Below are 19,329 nucleotides of genomic sequence, written 5' to 3' on the forward strand. Positions count from 1 at the left end.
TCTGTCCAGCAAAGTATTTCTCCAAGAGCAATAAAGAAAATTACGTTAAGCTTTAAAGACAAAGAAGCTCCGTATCACAGCTAAATTAAACTATTTTAAAATACAATGAATTTGAAATACACTTAACAGTCACCAAGTTGTGTCACTGACTTTATAGTATGCTAGTAACACTTTTCAATATTTTAAGTCAGCAATCCAATTTGTAATCCAAATATATTTTTAAGTCCAAGCTGGATTTTTTTTGGTTTTGCTGTTTTTAAAGCCAAGAAATTAGTGGTAACCTACTGATAATGTTCTTCCCGTGACACGAGGTAAAAGACTGGGATTTAGCTAAGAGCTTGAGATGCTTTCTCCCATAGTCTATGTGATGAAAACAATGGAGATGCTTAAAAATCCCACAGTAAGCATGTGTATCAGCAGTACCTTCCTTGCCCACTTTCTTCTTTTTCTTTTCCTTCCCCACTCATTAAATGGAGTTATAAATAATTATATGGACAGGTTATAAAAGATATATCGTCCTGTCCCACTGAACCAGAAGGACAGCATCCTCATTGTCCCATTATGTGTGTGCACATACCAAAACAGTTGTACACATGAGAACTGTATTTCTAACCTAGACTTCTCTAATATACTTCAGCAAAAAGACTAAATCACTCCACCACTCTGAATGAGATCCAGAGCCCAACGATATTCTTTTGGATAAAGCAACTACTGTTGTACAACATACAATCACAAGCATGCAGCAAATACATGATGGCTTTACAATCTCTTTTGCTGACTATCTTAGTACCATTTTAATTTTTAAGGAATGGAGGGGCAGCTGTCGGCACCCAGGAGAAGGGGTTGTTTGATCAGGTCAGTAACACAAGTACTCCTGAGTTTCAAGTCTCTGTGCTAAGAGTGAAGGTTTGAAAATGTGGTTAAGTTGCTTATCTGCCACATTTTCAGGTATATCACAAATGTAAAACACAAATATGCTCAAGGAATATTTAAACGCTATTTCATAAATCATCTTGAAGGTAGAAAATTATGCAAGTGTCCTGTTTACTACTACAGTGAATGACTCCACCAAAAGAAAGTCAGTTGAAAGAGATAGAGAAGATATGTAGAAAGAAAAAACAACTATCTTAGTTCAAGCTTTTAGAAAAAAAAAAAAAAAATTAATTTTATGTTTCAGGACAGTGGACTTCATTCTAAATCCACTTTTTTTCAGAATTTGTGTTTTGTTTTTGAACAGGCCATGAGACTTAACCTTCTTCTTGTCAAAATTTGTAGTTAAGCAACTCAAGGGAAGCAAGTTAAGCAATTTCAAAGGGAAACACAGTACCAAAAAAACCCACAGTGTCTTTGGCTGGTTCTTTAAGGCTCTTTTTCCAAAGACTGGGAGCCACATGGGTCTTTACTGATCAGTACAGAAAGCTTTATATCCATTTACTGATCAGTACAGAAAGCTTTATATCCATTTACCTTAAATATATGTCATTATTTGATTTTATTGTTCTGAGATCTTACTTGAGAGTATTGATAGACAGCCCAAAAAATCAACCCAGACTTTCCAGCAATCATAGCACAGTTCTGTACCATGGAGGCAGTGGGCAAGGGCACAGGAAAAACCCACTGACTACAACTCAGGACAACTTTCTATGTGGGTTTTTATTTTTTTATTTTTTAATTATTATTATTGTTATTATACGGAATCTCTGTCAGTCTGGACCGTTGCCAGGCTAATGCCCAAGCTTTGGTAAACTCATTCCACTGAGGTCAAATGAGTTCCTTCCTACACATATGCATTTTTCCCTTGCTTCCATGTGCTGATGAATCATCACTGGATCCTTCTCTTTTCCCAAAATAGTCTGGTACGAGGGAAAAGAAAATACTCTCCACAGCCCCAAAATTCCCCATTGTGGCAGGAGTGCAACAATTCCTTTAGCTACACAGGCCATTTTCTCTGCCTGAGCTTAGGCACTGGGAGCAGAGAGGACAGAAAAACAAAACACTGAGTGCTACAACAGACTTGTGGTATTGTTACTGACCATACTGCCAATTAGACAAATCATAACACACTGGAGTGTGTTCTCTGAAAACCCTAAATCACAGAGCAACTCTAAGAGTATACATTTTCGCAATAGCTATTCATATGAAATGTGTATTTTTGGTTGAAGTCTAACTCAGAGCTGAGTTATTACCGGGACAGCAGAGTGCTGTAGTCCTGGCATGTTAACATACTACTTCCTGACTAATCTACTTTCATCAATGTACTATATGTATTTATGATTTGCACCTTCACAATCTTCTATACATCTCTTCTCAGAACGTTAGCAGTCACACAAACCTGTTTAGGGGTCACTACTGTGTTACACACAGGTGTACTGCTTGACTTTATGTATATGAAGGTGAGAAAAACAAACATAATACTAACTTTACTGAAATACTGCTTATCATCTTTTTCCAAGAGTATACATTAGAGATGGAATAGTAATGCAGATATGCATCTTGTTTGGTAAAAAGCAGAGAAGTTTTAGTGAAATGTAAAGAAAAACAGCTATTTTCAAGCACTGCCTGAGACACAGAATTTAAAACACAGCATTTTCCTTATATTGGTTCTGAATTCTTAAAGCTGAATCATTTAAATCAAAATGATTCTGTGCGTATCTATTTCAAACAATACAGATATTTAAAACTCTTTGATATTTTCTTTCACAGAAGCTTTTGTAAACTTAAATATGAGAAGCAGAGGATTTAGTCGTATGAAAAAGATAGACTATCATAAAACCAGCAATTAGAATTAGAACGTTAACTGCTGCATTCCAAAACTCCTAGATCTTGCAAATACAAAAATATTTTTAAACTTTACATCCTTGGCTATTAAATCAATAAAAAGAAACACTTACTACTGTGCACAGTCAATCAGTTGATACTCGTTTGACCTCTCGAAGCATGCTTTCACGCCTTCATCATCCCAGAGCTTTTTCGCATGTTCAAAGAATTCCTGAAAATTGAAAACAAAACCAATAAGAATATTTTTAATCTTCCGAATCCTCAACCTAGATGTGTTGCTGTTTCTCCCAACCTTCCTGCTTTTTAATAATGCAGAATGATAAATTACAGCTTTAAGAAGAAAAGGAAAGAAGCATTTATTAGCAGTTTGCTGACAGTTTCTAGTACATGGTATGTAATGAAGACAGTCTTCAAAATTCATACGAACTCATACGTAAAATTTAGTGTAAGTAGTTCTAGTGGTTGGCGACTCTGCCTGTGGCAGGGGAGGTTGAAACTAGATGATCTTTGTGGTCCTTTTCAACCCAGGCCATTCTATGATTCTATGACACAAAATTACCTAGAAGCATGCTCACTTAGTCTTAAAATGAATTTAAATTTCTGCAATGGAAAGCGGAGGAAAGTGATGCAAAAGGTTGTTCAGCTTATAACCACTAGCTTCTCAGAGGAAGAAGGAGCCTGTAACTTTAAAAATATTGTGTAATTTTTCCTGAAAAACACAACTCTCCGCTGTTCAGTATTTTCTCATGCAACATAATTTAATTGCAAGAATTCAGAGCCTTTGCTCAACACCGCTTCCTCTGAGCCTGGCACAAGATATTTTTCCCAGCTATCCCAAGCAACCCAGCCCAGAAGTATGTTCCGACCAGCTTATTTCAGAATTATGTGAATGAGAAACCACAGCCATCCCCAGTGATCGTGAAGCTGCAGTTCAGCTGTATAAAACACACGGGCACAGAATGATGGGTCCAACTCTGACTGACAGCCTCTTCACTCCCTGTGCCCTGGATGCAGAGCCTCCTGCTCTCCCGCTCCTTTTAAAGCTGAGGGCTAGTTTTGTATTAAATCTTTCTAAAATCAAACAAAGTTGGACAAACCAAAGAATCTATATTTTCCTTTATTATGAGACCAAGTCTTTCTCTGAAAGCTTTTTTTCAGGAGCTTTTGAACTTTAGAGAAAAGTAGATGCTAAAGCAGGTGTGAAAAATCTGCACAAAAAGTCTTGGAAGAAAATAAGAAGCATGACTGAAAACTGACAGATAGATACTTATTATGCCCTTTGAATGATTTCTTCCTCCTGATGAGTACATGTTTATCTTTCTTTAGTGACTTATGTAATGATTACTTTGAACATTGCAGATTCACCTTTTGAAGACAGGCTATGGCTATTATGAACTCTCTGTTCCTACAGTAGAAAGAAAGCAAAAACAAGCCCGCAAAAGGACAAGTTAACAAACCAAATAAGTAGGACAAAATGGACAAATGTAAGAGATAACACTGCTGGAAGAAACAAACAAACAAAAGATTTGGAAAAGCAAAAGGCGCAAAGTCAAAATGAGAAATTCCAGAAAATGCAGAACGCTCTTCCACTCTTCGTTTGCTATTTAGCCCATCAACTGAATGCATTTGCTTGCTGGCATCTCTATCTAAACACAGGCAATTCCTTTTTGCTTGAAAGAAATTGCCCTGCACAAGTAGCACTGGTACCAAGGCAAAAGGACTTGGCTGTCCTACTGTGTGGAATGGGCCATGTGAGGCAACTACAGCCTGTTCCCCTCAAAGGACCTGAGCACAGCCTGGCCTTCCCTGTCTTGTCATGCGTCAGCATGTGGGAGTTCCCATTCCTGAGGGGAATACTTCTGCATCTAAAAAATGGTTCCATTCAGCCTCTGGCAGCCTACAGGATGAAAAGAGATCAAGGATGCTAGCGTGAAAACTTCCTTTCTTATGGTATGGCATGGATTGAGAGATGGCTGTAGAAGTGAATAAATACATTAAGTAGAAGAATGAAATTAAACAGCTATGGCAGTTTCTAACTTCATTCTGGTTTTTTACATCCTTTGCATGACCTTTATTTACCATAAAAATCTTTTCTGAAGAAGAGACAATTTTCTGCTGAAAATAACTCCGCTTTTAAGATCCTACAAACATGTTGCAAATACACAGCTTCCATATGATATGCTTCAAATATTTCCACCTGACCAATGTATCTCAAAGCAGTCTATCTAAAATGACTTCCAGAGTTCCAGTCCAAAGCAAATCCTATAAAACAGAGCAAATATACTTACCTCATTAAAATGTACCGATCGACTGCAGAGGAGTACACTTGCCTGCAAATTGCCTCCCACACAGCTACCCGATCCTTCCTTCCCAGGTGACTAAAGCCTTCCAGAAAAATCTTCCTTCATTTCAAGACACGAAGTACCACGATCTAACTTTTCACACTTGTTTTTAACCCCTTTCTTTTCTCTAAGTTCTTCAGCACTTTTTTCTCCTCAGCTGCTGAAGGCTCCCATTGCACATGGGATGATGGTGATGCTCGCGTATACCAAAAATGTATCTGCTCTGTCCGGACACAACCTGCCCTCTATCACAAGACAACATCCTCCCAGAGCTGCAGCCACATTTGGCACTGCCTGCCCTGGGAAAGCACCAGAGTCTTTCAAGGGATGGTGAAGACAGATTTGCTCTACTTGATAAAAGAAAGTGGGCCAAAGCTTGGTCATTAACATTTTGGTCAGGCAGGGAATTAGAAGAAAGCATTACTTTGGATTAGTACAACATAAATCAGATTGCATGAGTAAATTGTGACCTCAGAAACTTTCATAATGAGAATCTCAAAGTAAGATTTTCTTAACGGTGCTGATTTCTAGGAGGTGACTATCCAGAAGATCTTAAAAGTCAAAAGATTGGATCCTCTAAGAAACCTCAGCTGGAGTACAAGAAGGCGGCAACATGAAAAATCACTAGGGACTTTTGATGCTCTCAGTTTGCGAACAAATGTGACTGACCTCTCTCAGATAAAGTCACTGAGATCTACTACAAATACTTAGCACACTGAAAAAAACCAGGAATAATGCGCTATGCATGTGAGCACAAAAACACCCATATCATAACATATCTAAGAAAACAAAGCAGAACAGAACTGTCCCACCCAAACTTCTTAGAGACAGCAGCATGCAAATATTTGCACCTATTAATACGCATACAAAATAAGCCATAAATATATATATAAGTACATTTGAAACAGCATTATAATTAAAGCATTAGAGAAATAAATGATAATGCCTAAGGTATCATGAAGCATGGGACGTGGCCCTGGGCAGAGTGCTCTAGCGGGTACCAGCCCTGTCCAAGGCAGGGAGTTGGAACTGCATGGTTGTTAACGTTTCTTCCAACTCAAGCTATTTTCTGATTCTATGTTGATTCTACTATCAGTTACAGGTACTTTAATTTACACAAATTTTCTATGATTTTTTTAGCAATCATCAGGCCATACAAATATCAAGTTTGATGTGATCAAAACAAAGATGTGATACACAATGCTTCAAATATTCACCGATACAAAATCATCTTAAAATTTTCCACCTTTCCCCAGTGTTCAAAAAACCTCACCTCCGCACTTTCCAGCTTCTTTTTCATTTGCATATAAGTTTTGCTAGACATAAACATTTACAAATCCTCTAAATATCAAAAAGTGATGTAAACAGGTAATGATTTTTTTTTTTTCAAAATGGTAAGTTTGAGAAACACCCTGAACTGATGTCACTGACATAAATGGTATTATATTTTTACCACATTTTGAGAAGGTGTTGTATAAGTATTTCTACTTGCCCATTCCAAGGTAGAAAAAAAAAAAAGAGGGAATATATTCCTACACAAAACTTGCTAAGAAATCAATAAAGATACAAATACAGATGAATTACAGCTAAGTCTCAACCTTATTCTACCTGAAGATACATCATGTTCTTGAGATTTATTTTCCTCATTTTAGAAACAAATTTATTGGTAGGTTACCGTAGAAACCTCCTCCCCTCTTGTAACTCCTACAAAAATTTTTGAGTATATATAAAATGGAATTGCTTCACTGTCAGCTGTTTAAATTAGGAATACATATTAGTGAAAATTAAACAGTGACATATCTTCATGAACAATTCTTTATGTATCTTGGAATCAGATTTTTTTCCCTGATTGCTTTACAAACCAAAAAAGTTCATGCCAGGTCAGTAATAGAATTTTTATTCTTTTAAGATCCCTTCCTGTCTTACTTCCAGATGAAGCATAAATTTAATAGTTATCCTAATGTCACCTTCCAGTCTCATAGAAGCTGCAGTATGGAAGACTCCACTTTATTTTCTTCTCCACATATTCTTTCTGTTAATATACTGTAAACCTGGAAACATCTGGTGAGATCAACAGGAAGTAAGATCCATTTCCCTCAAATTGAAATTCATTTTCCTAACCTTTAAGCCTAAACTGCAAGATAATTTCTCGTCTAAAATACAGGTTAAACCTGTCTGATCAGTGTGACAACCACTTAAAGAAGTACAACATGAGTAGCAGCCATTACACATTTTCAGCATTCAGCCACAGTGGGTGTGAAATGAACCTGTCACTTCCATTCTGAATTTCAGTTCTTACTTCTTTTTTCAGCTGCTAAGCCACAGGAAAGCTTAACCCTGTGACCCACAACCAGATGGCAGCCAACCTCTCCCAAGCTCCCCACAGCAGGAGACTATTGCGGCCTGCCCCAATGCTACAGGTCCTCAACACTGCCCTGGTCAACACACTTGGATACAGGAAGGTTTTGGTGGAAAAAGAGAGTGACAACCAATGGGTAATGCTGCAATACCATATGCATGATACCCTGCAGAGTGTGGGTTTTCTAAATAAGAGGTGCTTGATTCCACTGCCCAAATTTTTCCTATTGTATAAAGTCAAAACCGATCCAGTCCCTTCAGTGCAGCAGAGAGGATGGGCAACAAGGCCCAAGAGCTGTGAGGAAGCCTCTTTTCCTGCAGTGCTGGAGGCAAGACCACAGAGACCTAGTCCCCAGGGAAGGGAAGCTCAGCCAAGCTCCCCTGTCATGACCAGAAGACTTTGTTCTGCCGCCGCTCCGGCTGCAACTGATGCCTCAATCAGATTAGTGCACTGGTATTACGTTCGTGTTTTTAGAATGAGCCATGTGTAGATCAGAAGAACGGCAGTTAAAAAAAGTTTGTATTTCAGCCAAGAGAAACCTGGAGAAAGAAAAAGTGACTTTTGCAGCTCCAACACTCTTATAAGACTCAATACTCTCTTTTTACAAACTAAGCAGGTGCAATCTGTTTAAGATAATCAGGTTAAGATGAGGACAATTTAAATTTAAATTTCTGTATCCACTAGCTTGTTTTTTCTTGATATTAATTTTCCCATTAACTTCAGGCTTGTGCATTTGGAAGCAGAGACAAACGCTCAAAGCACTGCTATTGTGCCTGAAATTTAACTTTCTCTACAACATAGCATGTTAAGAATAAAAGAAAAAAACAACAAAGCTATTCTCCGTGCTTCTGAACACACATCCTGACCAGTAAAATCATTAGAGAGCTAAAAATCTGCTCCAACCATCAAAAGCGTTTTTTCCTTTGGAAGCTACTGATACATCCCAACACACTAGGAATTTCTACAGTCTATCAATATGCTTCCCTAATATGAATCTCCTAATCTCCAAATAGGATAGTACTACTATACTTAATAGTTTCTTAATCTCTGACAATGTTTAAATCACATACAATTAAATTTCTCTAAGATACACAGGATATCTTAATATAATCCAACAGCTAAGACTTCCTGCTACGTAGAGAACAATCAATAATGTGTTGTGTGGTTGTTTTTTTTTTCTTTTTTTAATTTAGGAACATATAGAATAAAGGCAATAATGGAAGCATGCTGAGTGAATAAACTCGAGAGAATAATACGTAGGGCTTCAGATGAATTATGAAAATAAACAAAGGTGTCAGTCAGTGCCATCTACCCTGTACAAGAAATGGAATAAGCAGAAGAGAGATGAACAAGATGAACAATCTTTGATTATATTTTTTGATATAGTATTTATTTCCATTGCCTGGGCTTTTCTTTGCTATGGGCAAAACATGCCCATATGGAAAAAACCACCAAGAATTTGATAAGCTATCTGCATAATCTTCCATATAGGAGAGTTGCATAGACAATCTTAACTTTTGGAGTCTAAATTTACAATTTTAATTCAGTGTTTAACTGAGACAGTTGTTAACTGATGTTACAAGAAATCCGCAAGGGACAGTGAAAGACAATTTGTCCCAGTGCCTCCAATTATTACTGGTTTGCATAAGCAAACCAGTATAGCAACTCATCTTCCATTAAAGATACTCTTCACCCTCCAAAATCTATAAAGAGTAATTATAGATGTAGGAACATTTTAAACGGTCTTAATGCTGAAATTATGGGGTAAGGTATCAAGTAAGAGATCCATTAGAGAAGGGAGTCTGCTTAGTTACCTTTTCCACTAACAAGTAAAGTCTCTTGATAATCAGCCTCTTGTTTATGAGACAAAAGTGTCCCCTATGGCTCAGGCAGTTCAACTTAATCCTTTATGAAACATTCAACTTAACAAGGGAACTGTTTTGCTGCAGGTATAGAAAATGCAGCTGCTCAAACTCCTAATGACCATAACAAAGACAAGCAAACAGAGTTATAATCTAATAACGGAAATAGAATACATGACTTGAATTCTTCCCACAGAAATGGTATCAAAACCTTTCATCAGCACTCAAGCAATAGTGCAAGAAACACCAAAACCATGTGAGAGTGGCAAACTGGCATGCAAGGATCATGCTTAACAGTGGGGTTCAGCTCTTTTTAAAGTACCAGAACTTACAGCAGATTAATTATACAGAAACCTTTAGGGAAAGCATAACCTCCGCCCCTGCAATGTATCTTCTGTAGTAATTTGTGGGTGTACAATAATCAATGCAATTCCTTTGTGAGCTAGTGACTCATTCTTATAGGCAAATCAGCAGTTTGGCCTCTTACTCTCCTCCAAAATCTAACTCTGGATATATCGAAGAGAAATAAAAGTAATCTGTCCCCATCTACCTTCACTCCTGGTTCATCGGAGTTGTTTTGCTTTTCTTAGCCTTGAAGCACAACCATTCTGCTCTAAACTTCTGTTAATCAAAACTGAACATAGCAGGATGGTAAAAAAAAACACCTTCGCAGAACACACTTATGTCGGTGCACCTTAAGTTCCAAGAAATCAAAATCACTTTATTAGCTCCTAGGACAATCCTATATAACTTCTAAGTGTTAGGAAAGAACCTGGGGAAACAAACAGCATTTAAAAACATATAAAAGCACCAATTTCATGGAGCTACCACATACTGCTACATCTAGACAAAACTGATGATTGTGGAGCTAGTTTCCAGGGTTCAAAAACCAGGAATGAACAGCCATGGAACATTTTAAGTATCTTGAACTATTTTTGTGACTTGACTTTTAAGCTTTCACTCAACCTTACATTTCCAAGAAATGTGTACAGTTACGGTATCAGCTTGATTGCCTGAGCAGTTCTCTTTCTGTCTTCTAGAAACACATTGTATCTGCTATGATATTTTATAGAAATCAACAAGTTCAGTTCCACAGATCACAGCACTCGTCTACTAAATTTGAGAAACATATTTAAACACTTTCCAAACTTAAATATGTCAAGAGATGCTTCAGAACGCAAAAAGAGGTCTGAGAATACTTAAGATCATGCTAACAAAAGCAAAAATAAAATCACAATTTTGTGTTTTTGCTACATCAGTAGCAAAACTTCACTATTTATAAAATAATGGCCTTTTTTTTTTTAACGTAGCTTTTTTCATATTTAAAACAACCACCTCTGATTCAATCTTCTGGTTTCCATTTTAATTGTATATTTTGACAGTCTGCCATCATCAATGCCTACCTGCTATCCTGGGGGGAGCCATCAAGCTCTCTACTAAGGAAAGTAGGACAAATAATTTAAGCAAATTATTTAGAGTATGTGATACTTAAAAAAGATAATGTGCCAGGGATGCAAAACTCACACATGGCCTTCTCCTTGAAGATATTTCTACGTTAGAACCTCTCCCTGAATGCATAAATATTCTCAACAATCTTCTGTCTTAAAAATATTTGTTAAATTAATTACAGATGTACTACACAACTCTGAATCATCGCTGCCCTTTGTTTTTCTGCAGCACTTGTAAAAAGAAAAGGTAACTATTGTTATAATTCCCTGAAGATCATTTTTTTCTGAGGACAGCATGAGGAAAATCTGCAAATGGCGAACAACACGCAAAACACTTCTGTACTGACAGAAAAGTTAGAAATATGCTAATACTTTACAAAGTTTGGCAGCAGGTAGTTTATCACTGTGATCAAGATGCTGATTATACAGATTTGTTTCTAAAGCATCGACCTTCCAAACTCAAAAATTACTGAAAAACATAATACAGGTGTTGTGTGCACTGGAAAAGGTTTGCTTACTCTTTACTAAAAACTGTAGCAGTGTTTTGTTTGTCAAAATTTGATTCTTCACCTCACTATATAAGAATAGTGGAGACCACTCACAATAGGGGATAGCAATCAACCCAGAACAGTTCTATACTGATTCTCTTTCTGTAACAGTTTAAATTCTGGGCCTCTGTGTAAAAAATTGTAAAGAATATGATACTTCAGTATCTTTAAGTCAAGGCAACATTTAGTTAGTGATTAGTTAGGGAGGGTGGTGAGACACTGGAACAGGTTGCCCAGTTAGGCTGTAAATGCCCCCTTCCAGGAAGCACTGAAGGCCAGGCTGGATGGGGCTGTGAGCAACCTGTGGTGTCCCTGCCTATTGCAGGGGGTTGGAACTAGGTGATCTTAAAGGTCCCTTCCAACCCAAACTATTCTATGATTCTATGATCATGTACAGGACATTCCGCAATACTTGATGAAGGGATTAAGTAGGCACTACTATTAAACATCTATTATAAAGTGGCAAACTTCAGGTTTTCCACACTACTAGGTATTATCAAGACTTTTTATTTTAAAATAGAAGGCAATAATAATAACTTACATTTGGTAACATGTCAGCACTAGATCTGAATCCTCTATCGTTTTTAATTTTGAGTAACATTGTATCTGATCACTGTTTTTATTAGCTGCATGGTAACAATAATTGCGTTTTTCATGCCACAGTGCACTTCCACATGAATCGGAACAAAAAAATTGAGATCTTCCTAAGGATTATTATTTCAGTCATCACAGAAAATCATGTAGTCAACTCCTGGCTGCTGCTTTGGAGATACAAAGCCAAACATGTGCTTTGTCACCTTTTCGGGATGAGAATCATGACGTGAGTTATTCATGGGGTGCTCTCAGCATTTCTTGCAAATCTGTTTTCATTACTCAGATGGTGGGAAAACCTTCAACTACTTGATGTGGAGGATGCCCCATCCCTGGAGACGATCAAGGCCAGGCTGGATGGGGCTCTGAGGAACCTGATGGAGCTGTGGTTATTCCTGTTCACTGCAGGGGAGATGGACTACATGACCTTTAAAGGTCACTTCCAACTCTAAGGATTCTATGATTCTAAGTCAGAACAGTGGGTTATGAAGCTTAGGGACTCATCACTGCTGCATCTGCAGGCAGCTGGCCTGCCCTGCCCATAGGGAACCCCTGCTGGTCCTGTAAATACAGCTTCATAGTGAGGACAACCATCAAGCGAACTGAAAAAACACAAGCTTGCAGCTTGTTTTTCTGACAGTATGAAAGGTTTCTACTAGTCACAGCTTCAGCTGTTTTCCTTCAGACAGTTTTGAAGGTCATATATCAGGGAACTATTTCATGCTCTAGTACAGACTTCATTATTTGTAAGAGATTTCCTACCAGACAAGTGCTTTACAAGGACTGAGAACTCTCATTTCCTTTTATAGATTTGATTTGGAAATAAATGCTGGCAACATCACGTGACTAATGAGCAGGAACCACAACTTAAGCAACCCTCGTGATTAAATCAGAAAGTAATGTAAAAGTCAGTCCATTGCTGCTAGATCTGTTCAGCCTAGTCTTCCACACATTTTATCTATATTCTTCAGCTTCATCTCTCTTTTTTGGTACTTTTTGCTGTTTTCAATCATGTGCAAAAGACTGACCAGCTTCAGCACAGCAAATTATTCATTCTGAAGTATGTGTAACAGCTGGAAAAGGAATTAAAAAGCTTTATTAGATATCTCCAACTGATTTGCAGCAAATGGATTTTTTAAAATTTTAGTTAACAACCACAAACATACATATAAATTTACAAACCAGAAATTCAAAGGAAAATGTTATTTGCTTCTCTGTATGACCTTGTTGCTTTTAAGAGCTATTCAGGGAAACAACTATGAATACAACTGTAGGAACTAGCCGTTCTGATTATCTGAAAGCAACGAATTTTAAAGGAATCCCATCATTTAAAGGCAAGTACTCACAACTTCCACAGAAGCAAAGCTACTGTAATACATCTTACTAGTTAATAAGACAAAAATTACTTAGTAAAGCACTGAAAAATATGACAAATTCCTGAAACTCTTGGCTACATTCTATACGAATTTTTTTTAAATCCTATTACCAGCCCATGAGTTCTAGTGCTGACGAGCCACAGAAATCAACTTATTCAGATTAATTCAGTACAAATTCAGAAAAGTAAGATTTTAATTCCTAGTGTTTTGTTCTTAATTTTCATTCTGCAAATTATATCATTTTGAAGAATTGAGATAATCACATCTCATTATATGTATAGATATAGATGTATATATAGAAAGAATGCATATACCGTAACAAATGAGGCATCAGAACAAAAGTAAGTTTTATTAGTCCATAAATATTCTTCTAACTCAAAAACGATGTCTTGCTCCACCTCCTAGGAGCTCAGAAGAACAGCCTAGAAGTGAACAGAAGCCTGTATCAGGAGGGACAGGAATCTGATCTGTAGGAATATAGTAAATCAGAGTGAGTGAATAACTTGTGGATGGGAAATTCTGTTTAAATTTCCCAGCTGGAGGTTGTTACAAGGGTTCAGCTTATTAGGAAGTAGACTCTTACCAGGTGCCTGAAAACAAACCTCAATATAGCCTAAGCTAGCATCTTTCCTTGCTTCTTGGTCTTCTATTTACTATTCCCTGCAGGTTTATTTCTCACTTCCAGAGTAATTTAAGATGAAAGCTGTTGATCAATATTGTAAACAGATGATTAGTGTCTTACAACTGCCAGAGAACTGTTAATGAATCTCAGCACATGATAGCAAAGCAAGGACATGGAAATAAATAATTGAATTGAATGAAATAATAAAAGCAGGTAATTTTCTCACTTTAAAAGATAAATATTGCTACAGTTCTTTAAACAGAAAGATTCACACTTATCTCAGAAGTGGCAGGAAATAAATTTCTTCAGATTAATTAAAATCTGTCACTGCCACTATCTGAAGCATTGTCTACCTAAGTAAAATACAGAAGTACTCAATTTAAAGTCAGTGTTGTTGGACTCCCCTTCAGCATCCGAGGTACGACCACCTTGCAAGACCCCATACAGCGTCCAAGCACATTCATCTCCTGCAGATAGTGCTTGTGCCACAGAACCTATCAGGGCCACAAAAGCATGAACAGCAACCTTCATGCAGCACTTCCAGTTGTATATGAACAAAAACGTTATACCTAGCAGAGGAAAAATCTAATAGAACAATACTCAACTGGTTTTGGGGCCTGAAGAGAAAACTACAGACAGATATGTGGAAACTGTGAGGCAACTGCCTTGAAACAACCTGAAGACAATTCAGACAAGGAATTTTTTTGCTGACTGTTAAAAACCCGACCAACTAAAAAATTAAATACAGAAGCAACTTTTTTACAGCATCAATCACACAGAGTTTCTAGGAAGAATCCAGTCTGCGTTTTTTCAGATCTCTCACTTCCTTGTGACTGAAAGAGAAGATCTCGTGAGGCTTTGAATGCATACAGATAATTCCTGACTCACTAAGTATCTCCTGGAAGGATACCAAAAATAGGTGCATCGTAGATTACAACCTTTACACAACCATAAACTTCTGAGAATGCATCACCAGTAGCAAAATCACCAGTAGTTTCTTTATTTTTAAGTAAAGAAACAAATAATTCCCAAACTTTGCTTTCTTCTTGTACAACCATAGATTCATTGGTTTTTGATCTATAGCCTTTTCCAAAGTGAAATGCATTTCACCAGTTGGGAAAAAGTCTTCACTATTACCCTAATAGATTTCTTCTGCAGTTAAATCAGAAAATGCATGTAAACATCAAAAGTGAAAGGTCCATTTGTAAGATGAGGAAATTCAATTAAAAATATTCCTTTTAGGTTCTGCTTTTTTCAAGATCATACTTTGAAAATGGATTTATAGATGAAGTAAAAAGTAAATAATAAGGCCTTTTGCCTCTTGACCTTTGGTAGAATGCTATTTTTCCACGCGGGATTCTTTATGAGAAACTGTAATAAAATGTGGATGAAGTGGAAAGTGCTCTTCACATCAGAATAATGATCCATGTAATGAAGTTTTCTAATAAAAACTAAAGGGCATCCATATTCTCTTTGTCAGCTATGGTTTTAATTGCTCTATGCTTTTAATTGTAAGTTAATTTTAATTCTACTTTTCAGAAATGTCTAGAAATCTGATAGAGAATAGACATGTATCTTAATAAACTGGATCTTCAATATGTATAAAAATTACAGTTTTTTAATGTTTATACAGTGCAAAACAGTTAGCCCTGCCTTTCTGAGAGACACATGGCCTCACTCAAAATTGCTCTGCACTCAGCCCACATAGGCCTCAAACCAGCAACAAACCTCTCATTCCTGCAGGGGGAAAAGACGTTTTGCTTTCGTAATCCCAAAGATCTGCTGCAATTGGACCCTGATGTTAATTTGAATCTTCAGATACTTCTATTAAATACGCAAACTACAACTGTTAACTAAGGATCCACCAGCCAGATGCAATTTGTCCCATCAGATCAGGCAAGGCTTTTCAAGTACTGGCTTACTTTTTTTGGGGGGATAGGCTGTATCCTAAACACTAATGCTGTGTCAAGACTAACACAGCTACCAAAAGGAACCACCCAATTCCTCCTCAATTTCTTCTGGAGAAAATACAATTAATTGTGATTTCAAGAAAATTCTGCATTTTGTTGAGCCCTGTAGACCAACATTCTAAAAAGAGCCCCAGGCGAAGTTTATCGCTTACTAATAACGAGCAGGTTGGCCAAACTGTGCCCTCAGCACAGCCAGTAGACTGCTGGTAACCCCTGTGCAATTATTTAGAAATTAGTGAAAATGCTGAGCTCTTAAAAGAGCATTTTAATGCAACAGAAATCTAAGATTATGACTTCCGCTGATGGTCACTGACACATCTATCAATACTTCATTTTTGATTTCCAGATGGCAATATTGACCAAGTTGATCCACAATAATGACAGAATCCCACATATGAAGATAAAAATGTATGTGCACAAAGAAACACTAAAATAACATTAATAAACATGTTGTATATAGTCAGTAATTGACTATGACTGTACCTGTTTATTATACACTTGCAAATTACAAGTCATTGTTCACAGTCCCTTAACGTACAATTACTGTCTGGTTCATTACTTGAGATATTTCTAATGGTATGAGCTGGTAAAACAGAAGATAAATATTATCAAGAGAATACTGAAAAGTGTTTTTCCCTTTAGAATCAAGTTACAAGATAAACATAAAAATACATCTGTTCCTATTGAGGAGCACTAGAAAGCAGGGTTTAAGGTCCAATTCAGTTTTTCGGTAAAGCGAAAGAGCCAGAATATATACTATTGTATTCACGATGGTAATATCAAACAGACTCTTTCTAAAACAGGTTGGCTAAGTTTAGACAGCTAACTGAACAAATTTCATACAGCTAATCAAAAATGCTAAGGGGTTCACATCAACTGGCTTCAGATAAGATGAATGACAAGCATTTTCAAAAGGAAAACTGCAACATGTTTCTAAAAACAGACTATACAACAGAAAAAAAAAATCATTCTTTTTTACAGAGAAGGCTACAAAATACTATGAAGTACCATTAAATAGATACAATCTTTGAAATAAAATATGCACCTTGGATACGGAACTCAAATACTATGCTGCCCTAATCACCACAAAAACACAGTTTTTATCTGTTGAACAAACAAAAGCACACCCAAGTTGCAACTCTGACAGCTTAACTGCATCATTCAAAAAAAAAGCATGATTACCTTGTTGGAAAAACTCCTTTGGTCAGCATACGTGTCTATGCTACATGGATCCATCAACAAAGACACACTAGCAAGTACGTATAAATTAACTTCAGAGACAAGTGGAGACGACTCGAAGAAATTCAACTGATATCACATTTTCACATATTTAAGCTCCCTTGTGAGTAGAACAAAACAGTTAAACCAGTAAAATGGTGACATCTAAAAACCTCCTCCACTAAACCTATGGAATTCTATATTTTTTAAATATATATACCAAATGGTTCTTGCTGAATTTTAGTTCTCAAAATTTCTAGATTTGCAAACATAATCCAAAGTAAGCAAATCTTAAACATTAAGTTGTATGTATTTGATCACTAATTTAAATCAAGAAGTTCCAATGATAACTTTGAGAACAACTGCAGTATTCATCTATATATGGATAACTATGCTCTTTAAGTACAGTACAAATCCAGTACATTCTAAATCAGAGTCAAACCTTTGGCATGGAAACTTTCTGTTTGCAGATTTATAGCTGCATTAGCAACTCCCAAATGTAATTTACTGCTATATCACACTATATTCCCATGTAACAATTGTAAAGTTATCTGCTCATAATGTTCTTAGCAGAATGAAAGATAAAATTTCCAGGAACTAAGTTAGAAAACCTACAGATTATCTAACATACCTCATAGAAAACAGCTGTTGTCTCACCCTATCATCAGATTACATGTCATAAAATACACAGGCATTCACATTCATCTTCCAGCTCCCTTGTTAAAACATAAACAGATAAAACAATGCATCTACATCTGAAAGCGTTTCCCTCATCTTTTGTATTCTGCTACTCATCAAACCTTAATAAAAATATAACCAAAATAAAACACCTGAAAAAAATAAAACACATGAATGATTAACAGATCTGTTTACATAACAACCTCCAATCTGCTCTTCCGGAGCCAAGGCATTTAGTGTCAGAACTGAAATCACAAAAGTCTCTGGAAAAAAGAAAATTTTCCCTAATTGATTTCACAGAATCATAGAATCATTAAGGTTGGAAAAGACCACTACGATCATCTAGTCTAACCAACAACTCATCACCACCATGCCCACTACACCACATCCCTCAGTACTAAATCTACATGTTTCTTGAACACCTCCTGGGATGGTGTCACCACCACCTCCTTTGGCAGCTTGATCAAAAACGTCACCACTCCTTCGGAGAAAAAATTTTTCCTAAATATCCAGCCTGAATCTCCCCTGGTACAACTTGAAGCCATTTTCTCTCATCCTATCACTAGTTACCTGGGGGAAAAGGCCAAGCCCCACCTTCCTAAAACTTCTTTTCTGGTCATTGTAGAGAGTGATAAGGTCTCTCTCGAGCCTCCAATAATTCAGACTGAACAGCTCCAGCTCTCTCAGTTGCTGCCCATAAGATTTGTTTTCCAGACCCCTTACCAGCTTCCTTGGCCCTTTTCTAGAAATGCTCCAGGGCTCTCAGTGTCTTTTTTGTAGTGAAGGGCCCAACACAGAGCACAGCACTTGAGGTACTCACCAGTGCTGAATATAGAGGGATGATCACTTACTTCCCTGCTCCTGCTGGCTGCACTATTTCTGATAAAAACCAGGATGCCACTGGCCTTCTTGGCCATCTAGGTACACTGCTGGCTGGCTCATGTTTGGCTGGCTGTTTACTAATTCCCCCAGATCCTTTTCCTCCACACAGACTTCCAGCCACTCTCTCCCAAGTGTTGCATGGTGTTGTTGCAATCAAAGTGCGGGACCAAACACTTGGTCTTGTTGAACCTCATGCAACTGGCTACAGCCTCTTCACTCAGATCTCTCTGCAGGGTGTTCCTATCCCCAGGCAGATCAACATTTCCTCCCAACTCGGTGTCATCTGCAAACTCAATGAGGATATACTCAAACACTTCGTGCAGACCATCAACAAACAATGAACAGGACCAGCCCCAGTACTGGCACCTGGGGAACACCACTCTGACAAAAGACTAATTAAAGAGAGTTGTAACACTTTGATTGTGGACTACAAGGACAAGAATAAATAGCTACTGTCATGGACAACACGAGTTTTTCTAACTGAAACTTTCTATGGAATAGGAGATTGTCTACTTGGGAATTATGCTTGACTGAAGTGGCAGAAAATGTAAAGCGGTGCCTCTCCCTGGCATGGCAGAAGAGAGGTTTTTATTTATTTATTTATTTTTAGTCTTTCCTTATTTGTTTTTTAAGCTAAAGTACAGATTTTGGGGAA

General features: G+C 37.2%; 1 protein-coding gene across 4 annotated transcripts in view; it reads right to left on the reverse strand.

Annotated features, from left to right (window-relative positions):
- GNAL (G protein subunit alpha L) overlaps positions 1-19,329 on the reverse strand; it is a 178,389-nt gene that overhangs the window by 56,215 nt on the left and 102,845 nt on the right. For all 4 annotated transcript variants that reach the window (XM_085220750.1, XM_085220753.1, XM_085220752.1 and 1 more), the window contains one exon: positions 2,892-2,989. In XM_085220750.1, the coding sequence (XP_085076876.1) occupies positions 2,892-2,989 (98 nt within the window). The remainder of the gene's footprint in view (positions 1-2,891; positions 2,990-19,329) is intronic.

The sequence above is a fragment of the Meleagris gallopavo genome, chromosome 3 (genome assembly GCF_905368555.1).
Source record: "Meleagris gallopavo chromosome 3, MGAL_WU_HG_1.1, whole genome shotgun sequence".
Classification (NCBI taxonomy): domain Eukaryota; kingdom Metazoa; phylum Chordata; class Aves; order Galliformes; family Phasianidae; genus Meleagris; species Meleagris gallopavo.